At 40.5% G+C, this 22,873-nt stretch overlaps 1 protein-coding gene across 1 annotated transcript in view; it reads left to right on the forward strand.

The window, feature by feature from the left end:
* UBE2D1 (ubiquitin conjugating enzyme E2 D1) overlaps positions 1 to 20,058 on the forward strand; it is a 61,731-nt gene extending 41,673 nt beyond the window's left edge. Inside the window, exons 4-7 of the mRNA XM_030203102.1 lie at positions 6,391 to 6,468; positions 10,016 to 10,121; positions 17,952 to 18,045; positions 19,162 to 20,058. Coding sequence (XP_030058962.1) covers positions 6,391 to 6,468; positions 10,016 to 10,121; positions 17,952 to 18,045; positions 19,162 to 19,207 — 324 coding nt within the window. The 3' untranslated portion in view covers positions 19,208 to 20,058. The remainder of the gene's footprint in view (positions 1 to 6,390; positions 6,469 to 10,015; positions 10,122 to 17,951; positions 18,046 to 19,161) is intronic.
* The last annotated feature ends 2,815 nt before the right edge of the window (positions 20,059 to 22,873 follow it).

Below are 22,873 nucleotides of genomic sequence, written 5' to 3' on the forward strand. Positions count from 1 at the left end.
GTAAGCCAAGCCTTGCTTTGGTTTCCCTGCTTCTGCTTCATTTCCTGTTGTTCTTCCTGTAAGCCAAGCCTCACTTTTGTCTCCCTGCTTCATTTCCTACTTTTGACATATCAGCCTACTCCTTTATTAAGGACCCAGCGAGCTTTCCTACATTGCCTTTGCAAGGGGTCTCTCAATTTGCCTCTGTGTTACCTGTATAGGTCATATCCCTGCTCAGCTTTGTTCCTGAGTCTTGCTCCTGAAGATCTGTTCTATGTTTCCCTGAGTCTTGTGTTTTAATGCTTTGTTTTGTTTCTGTGAGTTTGTTTTTGAACCTTGATCCTGAAGGCCTGGCTCTAGAGCCACACCCTGCCCTTGGTGTCTGTATCTGTTTGTTTGACTTCCCTTGGCTTCTGTTTTTAGTCTAGTCCTGCTTTTGACTCTTGCTATAGTTAAGTTCTGTGTTTAAGCCAAGCTCTGTTCCTGTTTTCCCTGTTCTGTTTCCTGTGTGTGTAGTTCTTGTCAGTTAATTCTGAGAGTCTGTAGAAGCCAGCATTGTCCCTAATTACCTCACTACTATGCAGGTGTGTCTGCTGCCTGTCAATCTGCCTGACATTTCCCTTCCAGCTGTGGGTAAGCACATTGCTTCTTTGTTTTTGTCTTCACTTAGTCTACTTAATCCTTTGCCTATGTTTGCTTCCTGGCTCTTGAGCTCTGTTTCTGCTAAGTTCCATTCCTGTTGTGTGTTTGAGCCAGGTTCAGCCCCTGCTATGTGTTTGAGCTAGTTTCTGTCAAGCCATGTCCCTTTCACTATCCTGTTCCCTGCCAAGCCTGTTTGAGAATCCTGTTCCTGCCTTGTTTGTCTTGCTTCTGTTATTCTTGTCTAGCTCCTACCCTGTCTTGCCTGTCTAGGTGTGCTTTGTCTTCTCTTTGTCTAATCCTGTCCGGATCCAGTTTTAATCTACTTCCGTGTGTTGCCTTGTCCTGTCTGGGTTCCAGTTCTGGCCCCTTTGCCTTCTCTTCTTTGCCTTGTCTGGATCTGGTCCTTTCCATTGTGTTTAGTTACCTCTGTCCTGCCCTGTCTTGTCTTGTTAGTTTATCTTAGTCCAGTCTGTTCTGATTCCTGCCTGTGCCAGCCTAGGTGTCTTTTCTGCTAAAGATTCGGCTTTGGTCCAAGGTTTCACCATTCCTGACAGTTGACACATGGATGGGCACACTGGCTAAACCTGTGGATTTAATTTGCTTTCATTTTTCTGTTTGTCTTCTTGACCGAAGCTGCCCTACCTGTGTGTGTGTGTTGTGGGGGGGGGGGTTCAGGTTCACTGTGGTAGGTGCTTGGTGTAATCCAAGCTGGTATTTTTTTTTCTCTCCTGCTATTCTTTTAATAAGACTTGAACTGGACACAGCCATTGCTTTAAAGCATATAGTAGTGTATTGGCTAGCATCATGTATTAGTTTTGTCATGACCATTTTGTTACATTTGTACCCCGCGCTTTCCCGCTCAATGCGGCTTACAGGGGGCAATGGAGGGTTAAGTGACTTGCCCAGAGTCACAAGGAGCTGCCTGTGCCTGAAGTGGGAGTCAAACTCAGTTCCTCAGTTCCCCAGGACCAAAGTCCACCACCCTAACCACTAGGCCACTCCTCCACACCTTACTCTGCCCGTTCAGAAAGATATAAACAGGATGGAGTCGGTCCAGAGATCGATGGTGTTTGTCATATAAGGTATGGAGACAGACTTAAGATCTCAATATGTATACTTTGGAAGAAAGGCAGGAGAGGGGAGATACAATATGCTAGACATATAAACACCTCTGTTCCTCAAAATGCACATGAGGCGATCCTTTCAATTGAAAGGAAGCTCTGGGGTGAAGGTGAAAAGGGATAGATTCATGAGAAATCTAAGGAAATGCTACTGTACACAAAGGGTAGTGATTCTACTACTGCTACTAACTTCTATAGCGCTACAAGGCCTACGCAGCGCTGTACACCATACATGAAAAGACAGTCCCTGCTCAAAGAGCTCACAATCTAAATAAGATAGGTAAGCAGAACAACTAAGATGTAAGGGAATAAAGAGGTGGGGATAAAAGGACAGGGCAAGCGAGTAGTGTCAAAGAGGTGGGCTTTTAGTCTGGACTTGAAAACGGCCAAAGGCGGGGCTAGACGTACAGGCTCGGAAAGTCTATTCCAGGCTTGAGGTGCAGCGAGATAAAAGGAACGGAGTCTGGAATTAGCAGTAGAGGAGAAGGGGACAGACGAGAGATTTATCTGTGGAATAGCCTCCTGGTAGAGGTGGTGGAAATGAGAATTGTATCCAGGGCTCTTTTTGCGGGGGTACTTGGGGGTACTGAGTACCGGCACCTTTTCCATTTTCTGCTAAAATTGACCCATGGTCCCCAAGTTTTAAATGAGAGCTCAGGCTCTACACACACATTCTGCCTTGTCATAGATTCTGTGACTGGTTGCAGAGGGCCTGACTATTATGGGGGGAGGGAGGCTGAATATTGTGGGGTGGGTCCCTTAGTGATCACTCCACCCCTGAAGGGTGGCCTGGCATTTGAGTACCAGCACCTTTTTTCGGTAGAAAAAACACACTGATTGTATCTGAATTCAGCCAAGTTTATGACAAGTACATACATAAGATCTGTAAGGGAGCGGAAGGTATAGTAGATGGCATGGATGGGCAGACTGGATATGATATATGGTCTTTATCTGCCTTCATTTTTCTAAGTCCCTATATTCATACTTAAGATTAGAAGCCTACATATGCAATGGCAGGTTTTATCTTGCTCCTTTGATTTAACTTGTTAGTGAGATGCAGTAATTCCCAGTGACACAGCCAGCATTTGAGCAAGCCCAGCAAATTGCTCAGATCTTCCCACTCTGGTGGGGGTTTGGGGGCGGTTGCTGTAGGGCTGGCTACTTGTGCAGTTCTAACGAGATTTGTGAGTAGAGATGTTGTAGCAACACTGTTAGAGCTAAGTACATTTGCTGTGCTCATCAACTCCCCAATCTTCCCTACCTGCCCATGCGGCCTGGCAATAGCAAAAGTGCTTTAGCACATCACTTCTGCTACAGGGCCAGATCCCATAATATGATCTGCAAGATCATGTGGCTCTCATTGAGATTGATCCCTTGACATTAGGAGGTGATTAAGCACTTAAAACCAGACCAAATGGAGAGGGTCAGACTATGGCGCAATAGTACAGTGTGCCATGGTGACCACCTCCCAACTGAGAATCTTTTATCAGCCCATGGCAGAGAGGGGAAGGAGATAGGGAAGCAAGTGTTCTACCTGCTCTCCCTTTATTCCCCTCCTCCCCCTCACTATGTATATCTCTCTGTTTGCACCCAGAAACCACAAGGCCTCAGCAGACATCACCACACACTCATACTCTCACCAATACCTGCAACACATGCTTCTCCAGAAACCTCTCAATTTAGATTTGCGCATAGGGTAGGCCAGGATATGTATATGCAAGTGTGTGTGTATTTTGTGGAGTAATTTTCAAAGGGAAAGTATAGGCATAATTTAAGATTAGCTGTAACTTGTTTAAATACCTGCCAGACAATTTAGATGGCCTGTTAAAATACTCCAGAATTTAACCTAAATACTTTCTGTTCCTCCATCCAGCTCCCTTTATTTACCACTGTCTCTTGTGCTATAGAGTTGTAGTGAATAGATCTCATTTGTGTGTGTAGCTATACCTAAGCCATCAAACTTTCCAAAAGGAACTTGGATTGGATTTATTTGTACTAAGTGTTTATAACAGTTTACAGAAAAGCAAAAACAAGATATAAAAGTACAAATATAACACACACACCGTATTCAAGTATATAAAAGCATTAATTAAAACACTGCTGAAATATTTGCATTGTACAAGACCAACATATGAAAATACTCTGCTCTTTTTCTCATTGTTGAGTAGAGAGATGTGGTAGCAGTGTTCCCCTTTTTTTAAAGGTAATCAGTAGAAATAGAATAAAATTTATTTATTTATTACATTTGTACCCCGCGCTTTCCCACACATGGCAGGCTCAATACGACTTACATAGTAACAATAAGAATTACAAGTCATAAAAAGAATATACAATTTGTAGTAAATGTAATATTAGTGGGGTTAACAGATAAGTAAATTGGCATTCCCTATGTAAGGCACTGTGCGTGTAATTACATATCGATTGCAAAAATTTAAGAATGTCTTCCTCTTGAATACCCATCCCCAAATCATCATTCTACTTCTTAACCAATTGGGCGTAATTCCTACAAAGTACTACTAGAGCTCTATACAGACTGGAGACTGAAAACTGGGATCTACATGAAGAAAGGAAAAACTTTTTAAGCAAATGGAACAGGCCCAGAGAACAGTTATTCTTAAGCAAGCTATTTGAAGATATGGAAATGGAACCGAACAATGGGATCCCAAAGTCTGCAGTAGCATGGCTCTGGATTTCAAGGTACCATTATCTTGTAATAGGTCTGCTACATATACCACCCCTTTAGACGCCCATCGGTGAAAGATCTCTACCTCCAATCCAGACCCAAAATCAGAGCTACCAATAAAGGGTATAAAATCTGTACATGATGAAGTCTGGCGTAGATAAGTTAACAAGTATTGTCAATAAAACATAGCAAAGAAAATACCTTTTTTTTTTATTAACTTAATACATTTTTTTGATTAGCTTTTGAAGGTAGCCCTTTGTCAGATCAGAAATAAGCAAATGTTGATGATTGTGTGTATAATATATATAAATAAATCAAAGCATTTCAGTGAAAGTCTAACGGGGTGAGGGACAGGGAGATATGCATGGTGATAAGTGACAAAGCAGTAGAATTTTCAACATTTGCTTATTTCTGATCTAATGGACTACCTTCGAAGCTAATCAAAAAAAAATGCATTGTTAGTCCAATAAAAAAGGTATCTTATTTTCTTTGCTATGTTTTATTTTATTCTATTTCTATTGATTTACCTTTCTCATTGTTGAAATCTTGATCATATTAAGACCAGGCAACTGAAAACAGAGGTGGTTTTTTTTTTTGTGACCAACACAATGCCTACTGAGGGGGTGTACTTTGTCAACTTTGAAAGGTAAACAGGAAGGACCAGATGAAGTGACTTTTAAACAGAATAGTGTGTTTAAAAGTTAATGCGAGTAGCCACAGGATGCTAGTGTAACAGATGTAATACAGGAGTAATGTGATCATACTTCTTCGTTATTAATCTAGCTGCAAGTTGGATTAAGTAAAACCAGTCTACTTGTGACAAGAGCATGCACTATTTTAACTAAGTTGCACTTGGTCAAAATAGGTTTCAATTGATGTATCGTCCAAAGATGAAGAAACAAGATTTTACATTTCTAAATTGTAAATTCAGTTTTAAGATGCACTGTCACAACAGAGGCCCAAAGTTACTAGATCCTGTGACAGTGATACTACCAAAATCCACATGACAGAATGTTCTCAGGGTTCAGAATCAGTTCATGTTTACACATCCAGTCTGTCATGACCTGGAAGTTTGTTATTGAGACCAAGAATAACATCTTCAGGTTATCTTCCTGAAAGATAGATCACGAATATCAGCAAAAAATTAAATTTCCCAATCCATCTAATTTTGCTAGAAGGACCAAATAGTGTGAGAGAAACGATCCTTGTGGAACTCCATAAACCAGTTCTCTTTTTTTTTTTTTTTTTTTTTTTTAGATTTTTTGGTTCCACCACTGTGTGCTTACCTGGATATACATTTAGAAATGTAACTTAAGGCCTTAGTGAAATCATAGGAAAAGATATTAGTTTCTTAAAGTACAAAATTCTGCCTGTGTTCTCATACTCTGGCTTAGAACCTGAGGTTTATTACTATTATGGTGTATGAAAGAAAAGAATTGGAAACATAAACCTGAGAATAAAGAAACACTCTTGGAAGAAGCTTCCAAGAGTGTCTCTCTTTATCCAAAGCTGTTGGGAAATGAAAGCTGCAGCATTGTAGAACCAGGTTTACTAAGACTTTTTTCTGTTTGTGTGAAATAAGCTTAGTGAATTAGGTTCTCAATATTTCCTTAGGTTTCTCAGGGCCCTGTTTAAGAAGCCATGCTAACCCTTTAGCGTGTGCTGCTAGCAACACCCGTGTATTCTTATGGATGTTGTTAGCGTGTGCTAAAAAGTTAGTGTGCCTACAGCACAGCTTAGTAAACGGAGCTCCTCGTGTTTTCTTTACATATTGGTGCTTAGTTTGAAATTACTTTTACATTGGAAGGTGGTGGTTGCTCAAAGGTTTAAATGTAACATCATTACTTGGCATGTACTGTTGTACTTAAATAACAAAAAATTTGAGAGAATCCACTTTTGACCTCTCCTTACTCTTGTTCTCATGACCATTCTATCAAATAAAACTGGTGTTGCTTCTCATTTCAGACTGACAGCCCTTACCAGGGAGGAGTCTTCTTTCTTACCATCCATTTTCCAACAGACTATCCTTTTAAACCACCAAAGGTAAATTTTCAAGGTTTTCCTAAAGTTCTGTATACTGTGTACTGGGTCAGACCAAAGGTCTTTTTAGCCCGGTGACCAATCCAGGTCACAAGTACCTGACACAATCCCTAAAAGTAGCAAGATTCATGGTACTCATGATCCCTTGACAGATTACAAATACAAAATACATCATATATAATAAATCTCACCTCCAACATTCTGAGGCTGCCTGGAACCGTGGATCCCTTGGAGGTGGTCTGGAGTTGGAGTAGATAATAGTGATGTCACACAACCCACACCAGATTGGCCAGTAGAAGGGAGAGGGGCGGAGCCACGATACAGGGAGCAGCGAATCAGCATAACACGGGGAATGCACAGCAGCAGGAACAGAAGCCTCTCTCACACAGTCACTCTCACATACACTCTCTCAAACATACACACTCCGAGGAAAACCTTGCTAGCGCCCATTTCCTTTCAAACAGAAATGGGCCTTTTTTATTAGTATTATATAAAACCAGAATTCAAATGTACAAACAATAAAATGGAACAATAGTGACATTCCATATAAATGCTTAATTACTTGTATGTTAAGTACATTTCCCTGTAGGATTATGTAGTATGACAGAGAATATTTAAACAGTGAAATTGCAGTTGAAAGAGTAGTCTCTGGCTGAGAACCAGAGAAGCAAAGGTTCAAATCTCATTTCTCCCACTGACCCTTCTTTTAACCTTGAGGTAAGTCATGTTAGCTTCTATTCCATTGGATGTAAGCATAAGCCTAGATTAGAGACTGACAAAAACTGATGGGTTTTGGTTGCATTCGAATCTGTGACTGAAATCCACTGCTCATTTTTAGCCAGAACTAAAGCTGAAGCTGAAAACACTATGCCTGCCTCGCCTGCTGGCAGGGATAAGGGTCCCTTGGGGCCATTGAATCCCTTATGTTGCCTGGGCCTATGGTGGCCTCTTCAGAGGCAGGAATGAAACACTCATTCCTACCTGCTGCTGAATCAAAATGGCAGCCAAGATCTCTTGCAGCAGCCCTGCGAGACTGCCGCAGGAGATCCCTGCAGCCATGTTGATGCTCTGGGAACAATCTCAAAATGGCTGTGGGGATCTCCTGCAACAGTGTCTGCAGCCATTTTGATTCAGTATCAGCACTGGGGTATGAACGATCGGGCTTCATTCTGCCCTTAAGAGGCCACTAGACCACCAGGACTTGTTAAGGTAGACCCAGGCAACCTGAGGGGTGAGGGGGTGGAGAATGTCACAGGAGCTGCAGGTGGGGGGGGGGGGGGGGGGGGGGGAAGAGTTTCCTACCAAAAATGCCAACCCAAATCTGGATTTCAGGTCAGTTTCAGTGCTGAAACCAAAGTTCGGTTGGCCTCTAGCCTTGATTTTACTCACCTTGTCTTGCTGGTTTAAATGCACATTAATGCAATTAAAACATACCTTATTTAACACAAGCCTTGTTGTCATTGGGTCTGTTTACTAATAACTTGCATTTATAGTGGATTAATGCAATTAACATTTAAACACAGGTTAGTAAATGTAGCCCTTATGCCATGAATGCAGCTTGTGCACAGATTCCCTTTTGAAACTGGATCTGTTTATATGGAAGTATAAGAGGCTCTTTGAAAGGATGGGGATTAATTTGAGAACATCAATTTCCCTACCTGGTATGCTCCCTCTTTGGCTCTTGCTGTGGCAGTGTATTATCTTTAGCAACAAAAGGGGAGGAAAATGTAGGGATAGACCACAGGTTTCTAAGACAAAAAGGAAGAAACCCTGAAGGATATGACATCTATTTAGTTAGATCCACTCCGTGATTCATAAAGTAAAACTGTCAGTCCGATTTGCTGAAAATGTCCACCACAGGATAGCACTCTTGGATCTTGGAAACCTATGGTCCATCCCTACTTTGTCTTTTTTTTTTTCTCCTTTATTATTTTTTGCCTTATTTTATTCTCCCTGCATCATCTTGTGCTCACAGTTGCCAACAGCATGATGGATGATAATTCTCAGGCTCAGTATAGGTTCTGCTGCAATGTTTCCTAGTCAGATCAAATAATTTAGTACTATAGTCTCTGATCTTTAAAAGATTATCGGGAAATAGAAGAGTGGTTCTGTACAAGACTTCGGAAATTTCCAGGATAGCGTTGAATATAGTAACATGACATCAGAAAAAGACCTGCACGGTCCACCCAATCTGCCCAACAAGGTAGACTCGCGTGCCATTTTTTGTGTATACTTTACCTTGATTTGTACCTGTCTTTTTCAGGGCACAGACCGTATAAGTCTGCCCTGCCTCCCACCACCGGCTAAGCTTCTGGGGATCCCTTCCTTCTGAGGAGGATTCCTTTATGTTTATCCCACGCATGTTTGAATTCTGTTACTGTTTTCCTCTCCACCACCTCCCGCGGGAGGGCATTCCAAGCATCCACCACTCCGTGAAAAAATGCTTCCTGACATTTTTCTTGTCTGCCCCCCTTCAATCTCATTTCACGTCCTCTAGTTCTACTGCCTTCCCCTCTCCGGAAAAGGTTTGTTTGCAGATTAATACCTTTCAAATATTTGAACGTCTGTATCATATCACCCCTGTTTCTCCTTTCCTCCAGGATATACATGTTCAGGTCAACAAGTCTTTCCTCATACGTCTTAACGCAAATCCCATACCATTCTCGTAGCTTTTCTTTGCACCGCTTCCATTTTTTTTTTTAACATCCTTCACAAGATACAGCCTCCAAAACTGAACACAATACTCCAGGTGGGGCCTCACTAACGTCTTATACAGGGGTATTAAAACCTTTTTTTCTTCTGCTGGTCACACCTCTCTCTATACAGCCTAGCAATCTTCTAGCTGCGGCCACCGCCTTGTCACACTGTTTCATTATCTTCAGATACTATCACCCCAAGATCCCTGTCCCCGTCCGTACCTATCAGATTCTCACCACCTAACACATATGTCTCCCGTGGATTTCTACTCCCTAAGTGCATCACTTTGCATTTGTTCGCATTGAATTTTAATTGCCAAACGTTAGAGACATTTCTTCCAGCTTCCGCAGATCTTTTTTCATGCTTTCCACTCCCTCCGGGGTGTCCACCTTGTTGCAAATCTTGGTGTCATCCACAAAAAGGCAAACTTTACCTTGTAAGCCTTCGGCAATATCACTCTCAAATATATTAAATAGAATTGGCCCCAGCACCGCTCCCTGAGGCACTCCACTACTCGCCTTTCTCTCCTCCGAGCGAAATATCTTTGTTCTTGCTGTCTGGTGTTGCTTTGGCAGCAAAGAAACCTCATTTGCTGTTTGTGCTTTGGAAGTAAGGAAAAGAATATATTTTGTGATGGTGTCTGAAACATCAAGAGTACTGTAATAGAATGGAGGTGTGGTGGTACTGAGTGCTGGTATTTGTTTTCCTGTATCTTAAACATAAGCAAGGATATTGTGCTAGTTCTTGTGAACAGTATGAATGGAATGGTTTGAGTATGCATCTAAATGTTTTCTGAAATGAAATTCAGGAATAGAATATGGCAAAAGCTAACATTCTTGTTTTCTAATCATAGGTTGCTTTTACAACAAAAATATATCATCCTAACATAAATAGTAATGGAAGTATTTGCCTTGATATCCTGCGGTCACAATGGTCCCCAGCTCTGACTGTGTCAAAAGGTAATATTGAATTTTTATTTACAGTTTTTAGTAGTAGTACGGTAGACTAAGTTCTTTGAAAATAAGCCTTAAGTACCATAGGGTTACTATTGTGCTTTGAAAATGAGCCCCTCAGTATATTAAATGGTAAGGTGGATGTGGACTTTTTTTTTTTTGGGGGGGGGGGGGGAGGTGGAAGTGTCTGGTATCTCCAGTTGAATTTGCCTTACTTACCTTGTAACCTTTAATTTTATTTGATTACTAGGTAATATGCATTGGGCTTAGTAGCCAAAGAAGCTAAATGTTAAAATCACGTTTTCCAAAATGGATTAGAAATGGACTGTGAAGAGTTGATTTACAAGCCCTTTTTAAAGTTGAGATTTTCATGCAGTGCATGGGTGTGTGGCTTTTTTTTATTTTTTAATTTTTTTTTAAGATTGGTTTTGCCTTAACTAATGAACGCATATTACAATTAATCCCCCCCCCCCCAAAAAAAAAAAACTGCTCACATCTAAAGAGTGCTGTACATTATGAAAACAAAAAAAAAAAACATAAACGGACACATATATTTCAAAGTAAACGCACATGCCAATGTAGAGTTCAAATTCCTAGAGCTTAAATCTCTGCTAGCCAAGAAACTAACCAACTTCCTCTTTACCCAAAGGCATGATGGCTGTTCCTATTGCTTCAGCTGGTCCCACACCATCTCTTGAGCTTCTGCTGGTACAGTTAGAACTCTCTTCCTCCTCATATTCATCCATTCTCTGTGCTCATTACATCCCTCTGAGGGAGAATGAATCAGAGGTAGATAAAAGGTGCTGGGTAGAATGGTTTCCTAAATAGAGTGGGGGTTTGAGGAGAAAAGAAATCAATTATAAAAGTGCATACTAAGGGCCCTATTGTGATGAATTTCACTAATTTTGGAGCAGTATTTAGGTTTAACTCTGTGTATATTGTAGAGCTGTACCGAATAGCATATTTTACTATTTGGCCGAATACAAATAATGGGCATTGAGCTTTAACATAACTTAATAAAAGAAGCAACGTGAAATCTGAGATCATGTTTACTTCAGTAGGATTTAGCACAGTAGAGTCCCGGATTCGTATTTAAATTTATTCGGGCCGAATGTAATGTGTTCGGGTCCCAATCGAATACAGATATTCAGTGCAGCCCTTGTTCATTGTGTGTGTGTGTATATTTTATTACTTCCATTGTAGGAACTATCATAATGGAACAAAAAATAGTGGTAAATTGAAAGTCAACCACTTGTAATCTTAGTGCAGTTGTCATAAGCTGCATATAGAATTACTTACACTGGAACTGTGCTAAAGATTATTTCAGTTTTTACTTCAGTGTTTGCACTGTAACTCTTCGTATCCAGAGGTAAAATTTAATATTTAAATTTTCATTGAGTCAGGCACACAAGTGGGGAGTGATGTCACAAGTTGTTCGGATGGAACAGTTCTGCTAGAGCCAAGACGTGTAAAGTTTTGACCATGTGCAACTGTTCCCACATCCAGTTTGTCTCCTTAGTGTGTCTTCCATTTTCCTGAACAGACTTATATACAAAGCTCTCCTGATACATCTGTCTGCAGAGTACTTTCTAATATATTTTTTTTCTTTTCGGTTTTATCATAGTCAGGGTTCAGTCCTTGTTTGAAATATAGCAGAAAATTCCAGAACTTCAACACTCCCAAGTGTATAATCTGCTATGATGAGAATCATAACTAGAGTGATTGTGAGCATTGTGCTCTGTCTCCTAAAGCCTGTAGAGAGAAAGCTGAAAGACTGTTTTAGGTGGAAAAAAAGATGAAGAGGTTCACCAATGCAAAAAGTCTGAGCTCTTCACGTACGAGCTGAATCTTCCCATGGAATGACCCTCAACCTCACAGTACAGTGTCTTACAAATCCAGTTGCCCAAGAGGACTAACAAATGAGTCCTAAAACCATCCCATGCTTCTCAAAGGTTTCTAGAACTACAGCGCAGATGCCTCTGAGTACCAGCACAGGCCTGAAGGAAGGTGCCATCCTCTGTCCCTCAAGGCCTTGCAATCTAATTTTGTACCTGAGGAAATGGAGGGTTAAGTGACTTGCCCAAGATCACAAGGAGCAGCAGTGGAATTTGAACCAGCCACATCTGGATGTCAAGATTGGTGCTGTAACCACTAGGCTATTCCTCCACTCTTAGTTCAGGTGCCAGAAACTGGATTCTGTGTAGCAGTTCCCGTGCACATCCTATGTAGACCATAGATGTTGAGATGCAGTGTAAAAACTTTTCAGCACAGACCTTGCTTATTCCTTGGTATACCTCTGCGCAACAGCTTATCCCAGTGTCTCCGTAGTAGTGGACAAATTTTTGCTATCAGTCTCTTACCTAGTCTGGAGTAACTTCATTCTTTCCTGCAAGAGATACTTTACAAATTTTATCAGTGTATTGCTAGGATTTGCTAAATGTGCAATAACAGCAACCAAGTGGAATGCCTTTTCATTCAACATGCATTGCTCAAGTGCAAAGAATTGATTTTCTCAAGATCCTCTTATTTTTGCTATTCACAATGTGAGTCTTACCCCTGGTATAATAGGATTGAAAGACATCATGACGCTGTACAGGTCTAGCAGTTTCCATCAAATTCAGTGTGAACTCTAGCCTGCTGTGATTAGACCAAGGGATAGGGACCTAGATTACATTATTAACAAAGTTTCTGGACTGGAGAACTGCAAGACTAAGGGGGAAGAGCAGAGAACTGAATAAATTGCCAGAAAGTGAGGAAGTCACTAAGGCTGCCTCTTGCATCTCCTAAATTATCTATCTAAACAGAGGCTGACCTTTGCAAACTTGAGGCAGATGCTAGAAATGAATGCCAAAAAATCCCCCTCGGAAGCTTGCAAACTGCCTGGTGGACAATGAAAAAGGGCGAGACACATAGAATAGGATGTCCTCGCTAATTTTGCATGCAGTAATTTCAAGGTTTGAAGAATTTTGACTAGAGATTAATTCCACCCTGAAATAAGCCCCCCCCCCCCCTTTATTAACACTAGTTTGGTGAAGAATCTTATAACCAAGTAGACTGACAGACATTAATTAGCAGTGGATCATCCAATGAGTGCTACCAAGTCTCTGAGATCAATGCCAGACCAAGCTTGTTCCTCCACTATCCATTCTTTATTTTTTTAATGTGAACAAATGGGTATTTGGAATACTAAAGTCTCGCCAAACCATGGCTCTCCTAAAGTCTTGTTTTGCTAGATGCAATTTTTATAAAGCACCAATGTGGTCCTCGCTTCATACCTTTTATTTTGGGCTACTGCTTGGATCAAGCTTCAATAATGAGGGTGCTTTTGGTCAAGCAGTGTTGGCCAATCTGTGAAGCAGCAGCTTTCTTTCCCTATTTCAGTATGTTGGCATCCTACCCATGGGACAACACAAAGAAATGAGCAGCATTAAACTTGGGAGTTGTACATTTGTGTCTGACTCAATCCTACTTGTCAACAGAAAAAGCATTGTAGCTTACCTGTAAAAGGTGTATTCCATAAATGGCAGGATTAGAGGCTGACTGAGTGTGGGATTGTTGTGCTGAAACTCGCCTGAATTTGGCCTCGTTTCCATTTTTTTTGGCTGAAACAAACTTACTCTGTGAACTTGTACTGCCCCCCCCTAAAACAAAACAAAAAAAAGGGTCAGTCTCCACTTCCCATCCACTTCAGGTATACCTTAAATCTCTGGTAGTCTAATGGTGTGGTTGGGGCAGGAGCGTTTCCCGGTCACTTAATGGCTGTTGTGACCTTGCATGGCAGCCTCGTAAGAATGCTGCTAGATTACGGTAGCTATTTAGAGATTGTAGCTGGTATGGCCAGGAGTGACTGGGGATCAATCCTGCCCTGACCACATCACTAGACTACCAGCTAGATATAGGCCACGGGGGGGGGGGGGGAATCTGGGAGGGAGTAAGGTCTACCTCTGTTCGGGGGGGGGGGGGGAGGCTGCTCATGTGCTCCTGTTTTGAGAGGTGAGTTGGAGAAGTAAGTGGAGGCTGCTTCTGTTCAAAAGGGAGTGGGGGAGGGCTGGGCTTGTAGCACTGATTTGGGGCTTCCCAGGAGTAGCAACCAGTTTGGTTTTGGCTAAAACTGAGGCAAATTTTGGTTGCAGATTGCAGTTTTTTGTTTTTTTTTGGCTGAAGTTGGGCCAAAAACAAAAAAAACTTTTGAGGTGCATCATCTTCCCAAGTTCCCTACATTCTTGAGCTATGGGACTAAGGAGCTGAGAAGAGAGCTTCCTGTGGGGAGGACTGTATATACTATACGATACGACTATTTCTATAATGATACTAGATGTACACAGCGCTGTACACATTATATGCAGGTACTTTCTCTGTCCGTAGTGGGCTCGCAATAAGTTTTTGTACCTGGGGCAATAGAGGATTAAAGTGACTTGTCCAAGGTCACAGAGAGCTGCAGTGGGAATTGAAGTCTGTTGCATTACCCATTAGGCTATGCTTCCACTCTTTCATGCTGAAAACTTGAATGCTGAGTTTTTCCATACTGGTGACACCACCCACTTGAGTGCTGACTCTGCCTTGCTGTCAATGGAGGGGAAACATCTGTTAAGAAGCAACAGCGTGTTTCATTTTTAACATTACTTCTGGTTTAACACTTTTTAAGCTTTGTTTAGTATGAATATTTACTTTGATGCTTTTGGCATATTACATTGGCAGAAAGAAGGAAAAAAAAATAATGTGGAAATTAGAGGAAAAAGTGTTCTGATTATGAATAAGTATTACATGAAACTGATAGTGTGGCAGAATATCACATACCCTCCTTTGTTTTTCTCAAGCGGACCAATATAACCTGAAAGCAATTGCTCAACAACTTTCAGTGTAGATCCCAACATGCCAGACTTCATCAAAACTGGTTCCATAGGGTATTCTTAGATGTGTGCAGGCTGTCACTGTGCTTCAATAGTAAGTGCTCTTGGAATATTGTCTTACATAGATTCAATTACAGTGCATTTGCTTCAGTTGGAATATATTTGCTAAGGACTGTAGTTTTTATGGGAGGAGTATATGTACCATCTGATGCTGAATGCCTTTTATAAATCCTGGCACACATACCTTTTGAAAATGGCATCTGAAACTAGCTGACATGCTAAAAGGGAAGGTTCAGCAAGCTGTAGCCTGATGGTAGATAGAGGAGTCTTTTAGTGATGAGTGACGGTTATTCCTCCTGCAAGCTTGTTTTCATCATTCTCTTCAGATTTAGAGCGGGGGCTAATGTCCTGTTTTTGGCTTGGTACTGACTGTTCTAGTTTAGGGGATTATAGGACATTTTCAGGAGGAACTGTTCTATTCCTAAAACCCTCATTTTGCCTGTCAAGACAAGATAGCTGTTTCAATCATGTCATTGCTGACGCAAAAAGTTGTGGGCATCCATATTTTAAATGCTCGGATTATTTGAATAGTAGACCAACAAGAAAGTGAGTGGCGTATAGCTTGGAGGCCAACTCCTCAGAGCAGTCTAAGGGGTCCTTTTACAAAGGCGTGCCAAAAAGTGGCCTGGGATAGTGTGAGCGTGTGTATTGAACGTGTTCTGGACCATTTCTCCATCGTGTCTGGGGGGGAAAAGGGGGGGGTTGGGGGGACAGAAAATGGACGTGCAGTAAAATTAAAACCAGTGTACATCTATGGCCTGAGCCCTTAATGCCACCCATTGACTTAGTGGTAAGGGCTCACACGTTACCCACACAGTAACTGTCCAGTACACGCCAACTGCCAATTGCCACTGGGAACGCCCCCATGGTAGAAAATAGAACATGTTCTACCATAGGTTTTTTGGCATGGGTTTTTGGTTCACGCCAAACTTGGAGTTATGGCCAGGTGCATGCACTAGCCGGGCACTAATGCCGATTTGATGCACAGGCCCTCACCTTTGTAAAAGGGCCCTGTTATGGTTTCATGTGCACATGCTCTTGTTGGAGAATGATTGGTAAATGGACACTGACGCGACCAAAAGTCTTAACAATGGATGTGACTTTATTTCGACACAGTTGATTTTAACTGAAAATAGAGCTTTTTAACTTAAATACAAATCAGTCTACGCATCCAGTTTCTCCTACATAAGCACACAACTGTGGAATGCATTACCAAAATCCTTGAAAACGACATATGACCATCTATCCTTCCGGAAAATACTAAAAACCACTTGTTCAAAAAGGCTTACCCTACTGAACCAACCTAAATGCTGGATCTCGGCAACATAACATAACACAACTCTTCCACTGTTTGATTCCCAAATGTGGCTATGCCACATGAACTTTCGTACCATAACATCACCTTGTATTTTTTAACACCGGAGTTTGCTAACGCCTCTCCGGTATTATGTAAGTCACATTGAGCCTACAAATAGGTGGGAAAATGTGGGATACAAATGTAACAAATAAAGAATGCTGTTTCCTCTGAACTCTGGAGGATAAGAAGTCACTAATGCAAGTTCTTTAAATCTAGGGGACAAAAATAAGGGAGAGAATTACATGTTAATGTTTAACTTGGTAGTGAATGTAACATTCCAATTAATCTGCACCTAAATAGTTGGTTTCAGAGGTTCACATTCTTGTCTAAGAGGCTATGTGCAAAAAAAAAAGAAATTCTGCAGACTTTATTCATATAATATAAAACGCTGTCTAACACAGAGAAATTGTATTCAAAGCTTAATTTCAAAAATTTGAAAGCCCTGCCCGTCTCTAGCCTTCCCTTCGTGAGTTCGTTCTTTGTCAGTCCCGCCCTCACGGAAATGATGTCAGAAGGTGGGACTGACTCAGGAAACGAACTCACGAAGGGAAGGCTAGAGACGGGCAGGGCTTTCAAAGACACGGCCGCTTCGACGGAGGTAATCAGCGCCGGCGGGGAGGACATGCGAGGGGATGTTGGGTGGGTGGGCCCAGAGGGAAAGTGGCTGGGCCCGTCCAGGCCCGCCCCTGGGTGACGGCGCACTTGCCAACAGAGGGCTCTGCGTGCCCTCTCTGGCACGCGTGCCATAGGTTCGCCATCACTGCTCTAGCCCTTTAGTTTGAACTCGTTTCCCAGATTTTGAGATCAATTCTCCTAGCTTGCTTTGGGCCTGTGTGGCTGACCTGCAAAGGAAACACTGCTGCCTTTTAGCAGGCACTTAAGCCACTTCCTTTTCCTGTCTGCACTTTCAGCATGGTTGCTGCATTGCTGTTTCCTAGTCCTTTTGCTGAAATCTGCAGAATAAATGTAAATTTCTACGCAGTAGGAGAATTGTACGAATTCTGCATTGTGCAGAATTCTCCCAGGAGTGATAAGGTGGGAAACCTGTGTATGTGTGTGTGTATATGTGTGTATATAGATATATATATATATATATATATATATATATATATATATATATATATATATATATATATATATATATATATATATAACATTTTTGTGTGTAATTTGTTGGTTTTAAGAATTGATTTGATATTTTGAAGTGGTCTTAGTTTTGTTTCATAATGGATTTTCATGTTGACATACTATTGCCATGTTCAGATTGATGCATGCTTTGCCTTCCTCTTAAGATCATATTTTCAAATACTGTACTTTATTCCATGCACAAGATTTCATATATAGTTTTATTAAACTTTTAACCCACCTATCTAAAAGAAAACACTAATTTTGGTTTTGACTATAGATCTGACATGGAATGTACTTGGCATTTATTATTGTAATTGGGGCGTAAGCTCCCAACAGTGTTAGTGATTAGTCCTGTTTATGCCATAATAGGGTTGTGGTTTTGCCCCAAAGATTAATCTCATTCTGACCTCCTAAATAGACATTTGTTTGTTTCTTTTCTAGTTTTATTATCCATATGCTCCTTACTTTGTGACCCTAATCCCGATGATCCCTTAGTACCAGATATTGCACAGATCTACAAATCAGACAAGGAAAAGTAAGTCTTACTTGGGTGTCTTTGCTCTTTACATACCACCTTTCTAGCTGTTCGCACAATTCTCTTCTACAAAGAAAGAGGACTGACAAATGGGTAGGCATCGCCTCACTGATTCACAAAATGTGGGGTAAACCATAAGGTTGCAGACTCTTCCAGAAAGAGGCTTCACTCGTTACAAGTGTAAAAGAGTCAAATTTTAGCAAAATGACACATACAAAAAGAGCTGATTAAGGAGCTGTGAACACAGAGCAGTGCTGAAAGTAATCTGCTGTTCTGAGTACCAGCAAGGATATGGATGGAGGGGAGTGAAGATGAGTGAGAAAATATGAATTTTTTTTGGAGAGGGGAGCATGTAAGAAATGGGATAGGAATGGTTACCTCTGTGTGGTTCCCCACACACCTTGGATCCCTCTTTCCTTTTTGTTCTATTCTGGCCCGCCCCCCCCCCCCCCCCCCCCCCCCCCCACTAAAAAAAAAAAAGAAAATCCATGGTCATCTTTGTTCCTCTCCATTATATTAAATCCCTTCTGCCACACAAAACCCAAAACTAACTATAGATACAAGCAAAGTTGAGAAAACTATAAAATTAGCATGTAAAAATCGCAGGTTTTCTTTTTAGTTTTTAATCTTTCCAAAAATTACTTGCTGAGCTCCTCCCCTTTGGTGAGAAACAAATTGAATGTGGCCCCAAATGTTAGACGTATTGAAAGCAATTGGCAAATTTAGCTTGGTTTCTTGCAATTCGAGCTGATGGTTGGTAATTTGCAAAAAAATAAAATAATTCTTAATGGCTTCATAACTTTAGCATCCCTGTACCTTTTCTCCCTCTTCTTGCCCAGCACCACTAGAACACTTTGCCCCTTTCTACCTCAGTGCTGAAATATTGCTAATGCAACACCCTTCACCAGAATCTGAAAACTCTTCCACCTTGGTGCTAAAATGCTTGTTTACATTACTTGCGGTGTTCAAGGTTAGACTTTGATTTTTCACTAAGTATTTCTTTCCTAAAATGCTTTGGAGAACAGCTTTGTGCTACACAATAGTAAAGTGTATGTAAGTTCTGTTGTGATCAGGATATTGTTATATAATGCATTTTGATTTTATCTCATTCTATAGATACAACAGACTAGCAAGAGAATGGACTCAGAAATATGCAATGTGAACTTTTGGAAGAAGACTTCATATAAACCTCAGAGTACTGTAAATCTAGGGTTGGCTTCTGTCTCAAAATTAGAGGAGTAAATCGAGCAGAGTTTACAGTTTCAATATACCATGAAGTCCTTTTTGGGGGTTTTTAGACGTTTAGGTGCACTTCTGGAGCGAAAGAAAACAAAGCTTCCAAAAATAACCATAAGACTGTGATGAAAGTATTTATCTTGTTTTTTTTTGTATGCTTTGCAAAGGACGTTTAGTCTAAGATATTTGGCCACCTGCACCTTCAGTCTGTCAGATCCATAATACAGTTGTAAAGCAACCAAATTTTTTTTCCTGAAAGCTAGTTTACTTTTTTACATGAGAAGTACAGTACATGTTTGTAAAGTCTTTAGATGTCATCGAGTTCAGTAAGTCTGTGTTCAGGTTCCCTTCTTAGTGCACTTTTTTTTTTATTGTATAGATTCCATATTTTATTTACCTACCTATGTAAGTAAATTCATTTTAGCCTTTTTGTGCACAGTATTGGTAAATACAACCGCTGGTCATTAAATAAAAAGATCCCCTCACAGGATGGTCTATGGACTGATTGCAGCTTTCATAAAACCTGAAAATCTTTGCACTGTAATTTTTCAATATGCTAATAATGGGGAAACACATGTTTTTGATTTCTTCCATACTTGACAACTTTACCGCAATGTGAACTAATTGCACTGCTGAGTAGAGATGTGATGTTTTTATTTGTTGCTCTTCACTTTTTTTTTTCTAGATATTTTTTTTCTTGTATGGGTGATTTAACCTCACAAACCTTTTACAAATCTTATTGTTGCTTTTTCCATGAAAATAAAAATGCATTTTCTACTGCTGGTGTTGTCTGTATAATATGCCTGCCCCCTCCCCCATCACCATGAATGCTCTAGGTTCCCAGCCATGACAATTTTAACCATTAGGCAGACCAGGCAGTGGCCTGCAGCAGCGCCTTCTGTTTTGTTTTGGAGTTTTTGGATTTTTTTGGGTGGGGTGATTGATTGTCCAGCTTATAGAGCCATCAATGTATACTTGAAAGAAGGGTGAGCAATTTTCAAAATATTCCGTTTACTTGTGTAAATGGTTTCTGGGAATTCTGTGTGTATGCAGATCTAGGTATCCATTATGTTGCCCATTCAACCATGCTGGCGTCTGAATAGTTTACGAATCAACCGTATGACAACATGGAATAAACAGAACAAAACATCCAGTCTAGGCAGGTTACAAATCAACTTTAAAAAAAAATCCTCTCAACTACTTCTAATACAGTAAAATTCTGAATTTCCTATACACTGCAGTATTCTCTTACAAAATCACTTCCTTATGCCAGATTATCTAGGACTCCTTTCACATTTGTTGCAGTATACTTTTATACAAATGAAAGCCAAACCTTACATTTCCTAAAACTGAAATTCCCAAACAAGGAGCAACTATTGGCATTGAAATCCACTAGATAAACTCCAAAAGAAAATACCATTTCTCATCTCTATATATTTTACTTGTCAGCAGGATGGGATAGACATTAAAACACTTTTTTTTTTTTTCTTCAAATTTGAGCTCTTCAAAAGCAATTAAAAAAAAAAAAAAAAAAGTTTGGCTCCCAATGAGTTCAATGTCCATATAACATCACCAAAGCTAAGGATATAGGGCCTTAAATTTTTAAGGTCTAACAAAGCTGAGATTCAGTATTATGAGTATACTGAAGCTAGTTCTATTTTATATGCCCCTACCAAAAAGAACTTGCATAATCCAGGTGACCCAAAATTACAGGTTAAGTGATCAACCTCAAATCTTTTTGACAATCCAGTATGTAAATTCCTAATTTTTCCAAAGTTGGAAAGTCTTCACATGGGAGTTTAAGCCCGTTCCTAACATTTGTTCTAATTACTGATCTTGAAATTGCATTTCAAGAACCTTCATAGGTTTTCTTTTACAAGATGCTTAGTTTTTACTTGTAGTTTATTTTCCAGGATCCAACTCCTAATACTCTAACACATTCTGATTGTTTCCCGCTGACTATTCCAATATTTCCCTAACATTGTGTGCAATTGCACATAATCAAGATAAAGTAGCTTAAACCTACTGTTTCAATCACTGATCAAAATTTTGAAGATACAGAAATAGAGTAGAGCTTAACTCCCACTCTGAGGTGACTTGTCTTCTGCACTTTACTCTTTGTTTGCTGTAAATATGCTTGGAATCACCAGTTTGCTTGTCTTCAATACCATATGACTCACAGTTAACAAAATATTAGAATCAGGGCCACTGAGAGACTAGGCCAGGCCCGGGGAAAGGCCGCCTCCGCTGCCTCACCTCTGCTCCCCCCCACTGCTGCAGTCTGCGGTCTCACCTGCCTGCCTCCACGGCTCCGGGCCCCCTGCATTCAGTGCGACCGTCGCAGATTGCCTCTCTTCTGGCCTTCCCTCCCTGTGTCCCACCCTCGTCTGATGGTACTTCTGGTTTCCCTTGGAGGTCCGGGCCCGGGGAATTTTGTCCCCCCCCCCCGGCGGCCCTGATTAGAATCAGTGCTGTTAAACAACTTATTGGACATTGCTACCTGCATGACGCACCACCATCTGAAACTGAGCATTACCAAAACTGAGTTGCTTATCATTTCCCCTAAACCAGGGGTTCTCAACTCCAGACACACCCAGCCAGTCAGGTTTTCAGGATATCCACAATGAATTGCATGAGATAAATTTGCATGCATTACTTCCATTGTATGCAAATCTAATTGGCTAGGCATGTCCTGAGACTGAATTAAGAACCCCTGCCCTAAACCCACCTTCCCATTTCTCCATTCTCTGTTTGTGCGGATAACACTCATATCCTCTGTCTCCTCAGCTTGTAACCGTGGGGTTATCGTTGACTCCCCTTTCTCTGCACATATCCAACAGACTGCTAAAACTATTTTTTTTCTTCTTTAATATCACCAAAATCCATCCTTCCTTTCTGAATACACTACTAAGGTCATTTTATTTATTTATTTATTTTATTTTGTTGCATTTGTATCCCACGTTTTCCCACCTCTTTGCAGGCTCAATGTGGCTTACAATACATCATGAGTAATAGAAATACATGAAAAAGTATGCATGTAGTGATAACTGCAGGATTTTGGGTAGTATGATAATGATAAAACATGATAGATACTTTTTAATATGTTTGTTGAAACACTAAGAAATGTATAAGAATTGTATAAAAGTATACATTTAGTAGTAGTTACAGGATCTTGGGTATCATGATAGTGAAAAACATGGTGGTGTTCTGGCAATTTGATATAGTAGAGGTAGTTTTGGATGTGCATATAGGAGTTTATATTTGTTGATCATTGTTGTATGCCTTGTTAAAGAGATGAGTCTTCAGTAGAATTTGGAAGTTAGCTAATTCTGCAAAAGAAAACCTATGAAGGTTCTTGAAATGCAATTTCAAGATCAGTAATAGAACAAATGTTAGGAATGGGCTTAAACTCCCTTCTGAAGACTTTCCAACTTTGGAAAACTTAGGAATTTACATACTTGATTGTCAAAAAGATTTGAGGTTGATCACCTAACCTGTAATTTTGTGTCACCTGGATTATGCAAGTTCTTTTTGGTAGGGGCATATAAAATAGAACTAGCTTCAGTATACTCATAATACTGAATCTCCGCTT

This window comes from Microcaecilia unicolor, chromosome 5, assembly GCF_901765095.1.
Source record: "Microcaecilia unicolor chromosome 5, aMicUni1.1, whole genome shotgun sequence".
Classification (NCBI taxonomy): domain Eukaryota; kingdom Metazoa; phylum Chordata; class Amphibia; order Gymnophiona; family Siphonopidae; genus Microcaecilia; species Microcaecilia unicolor.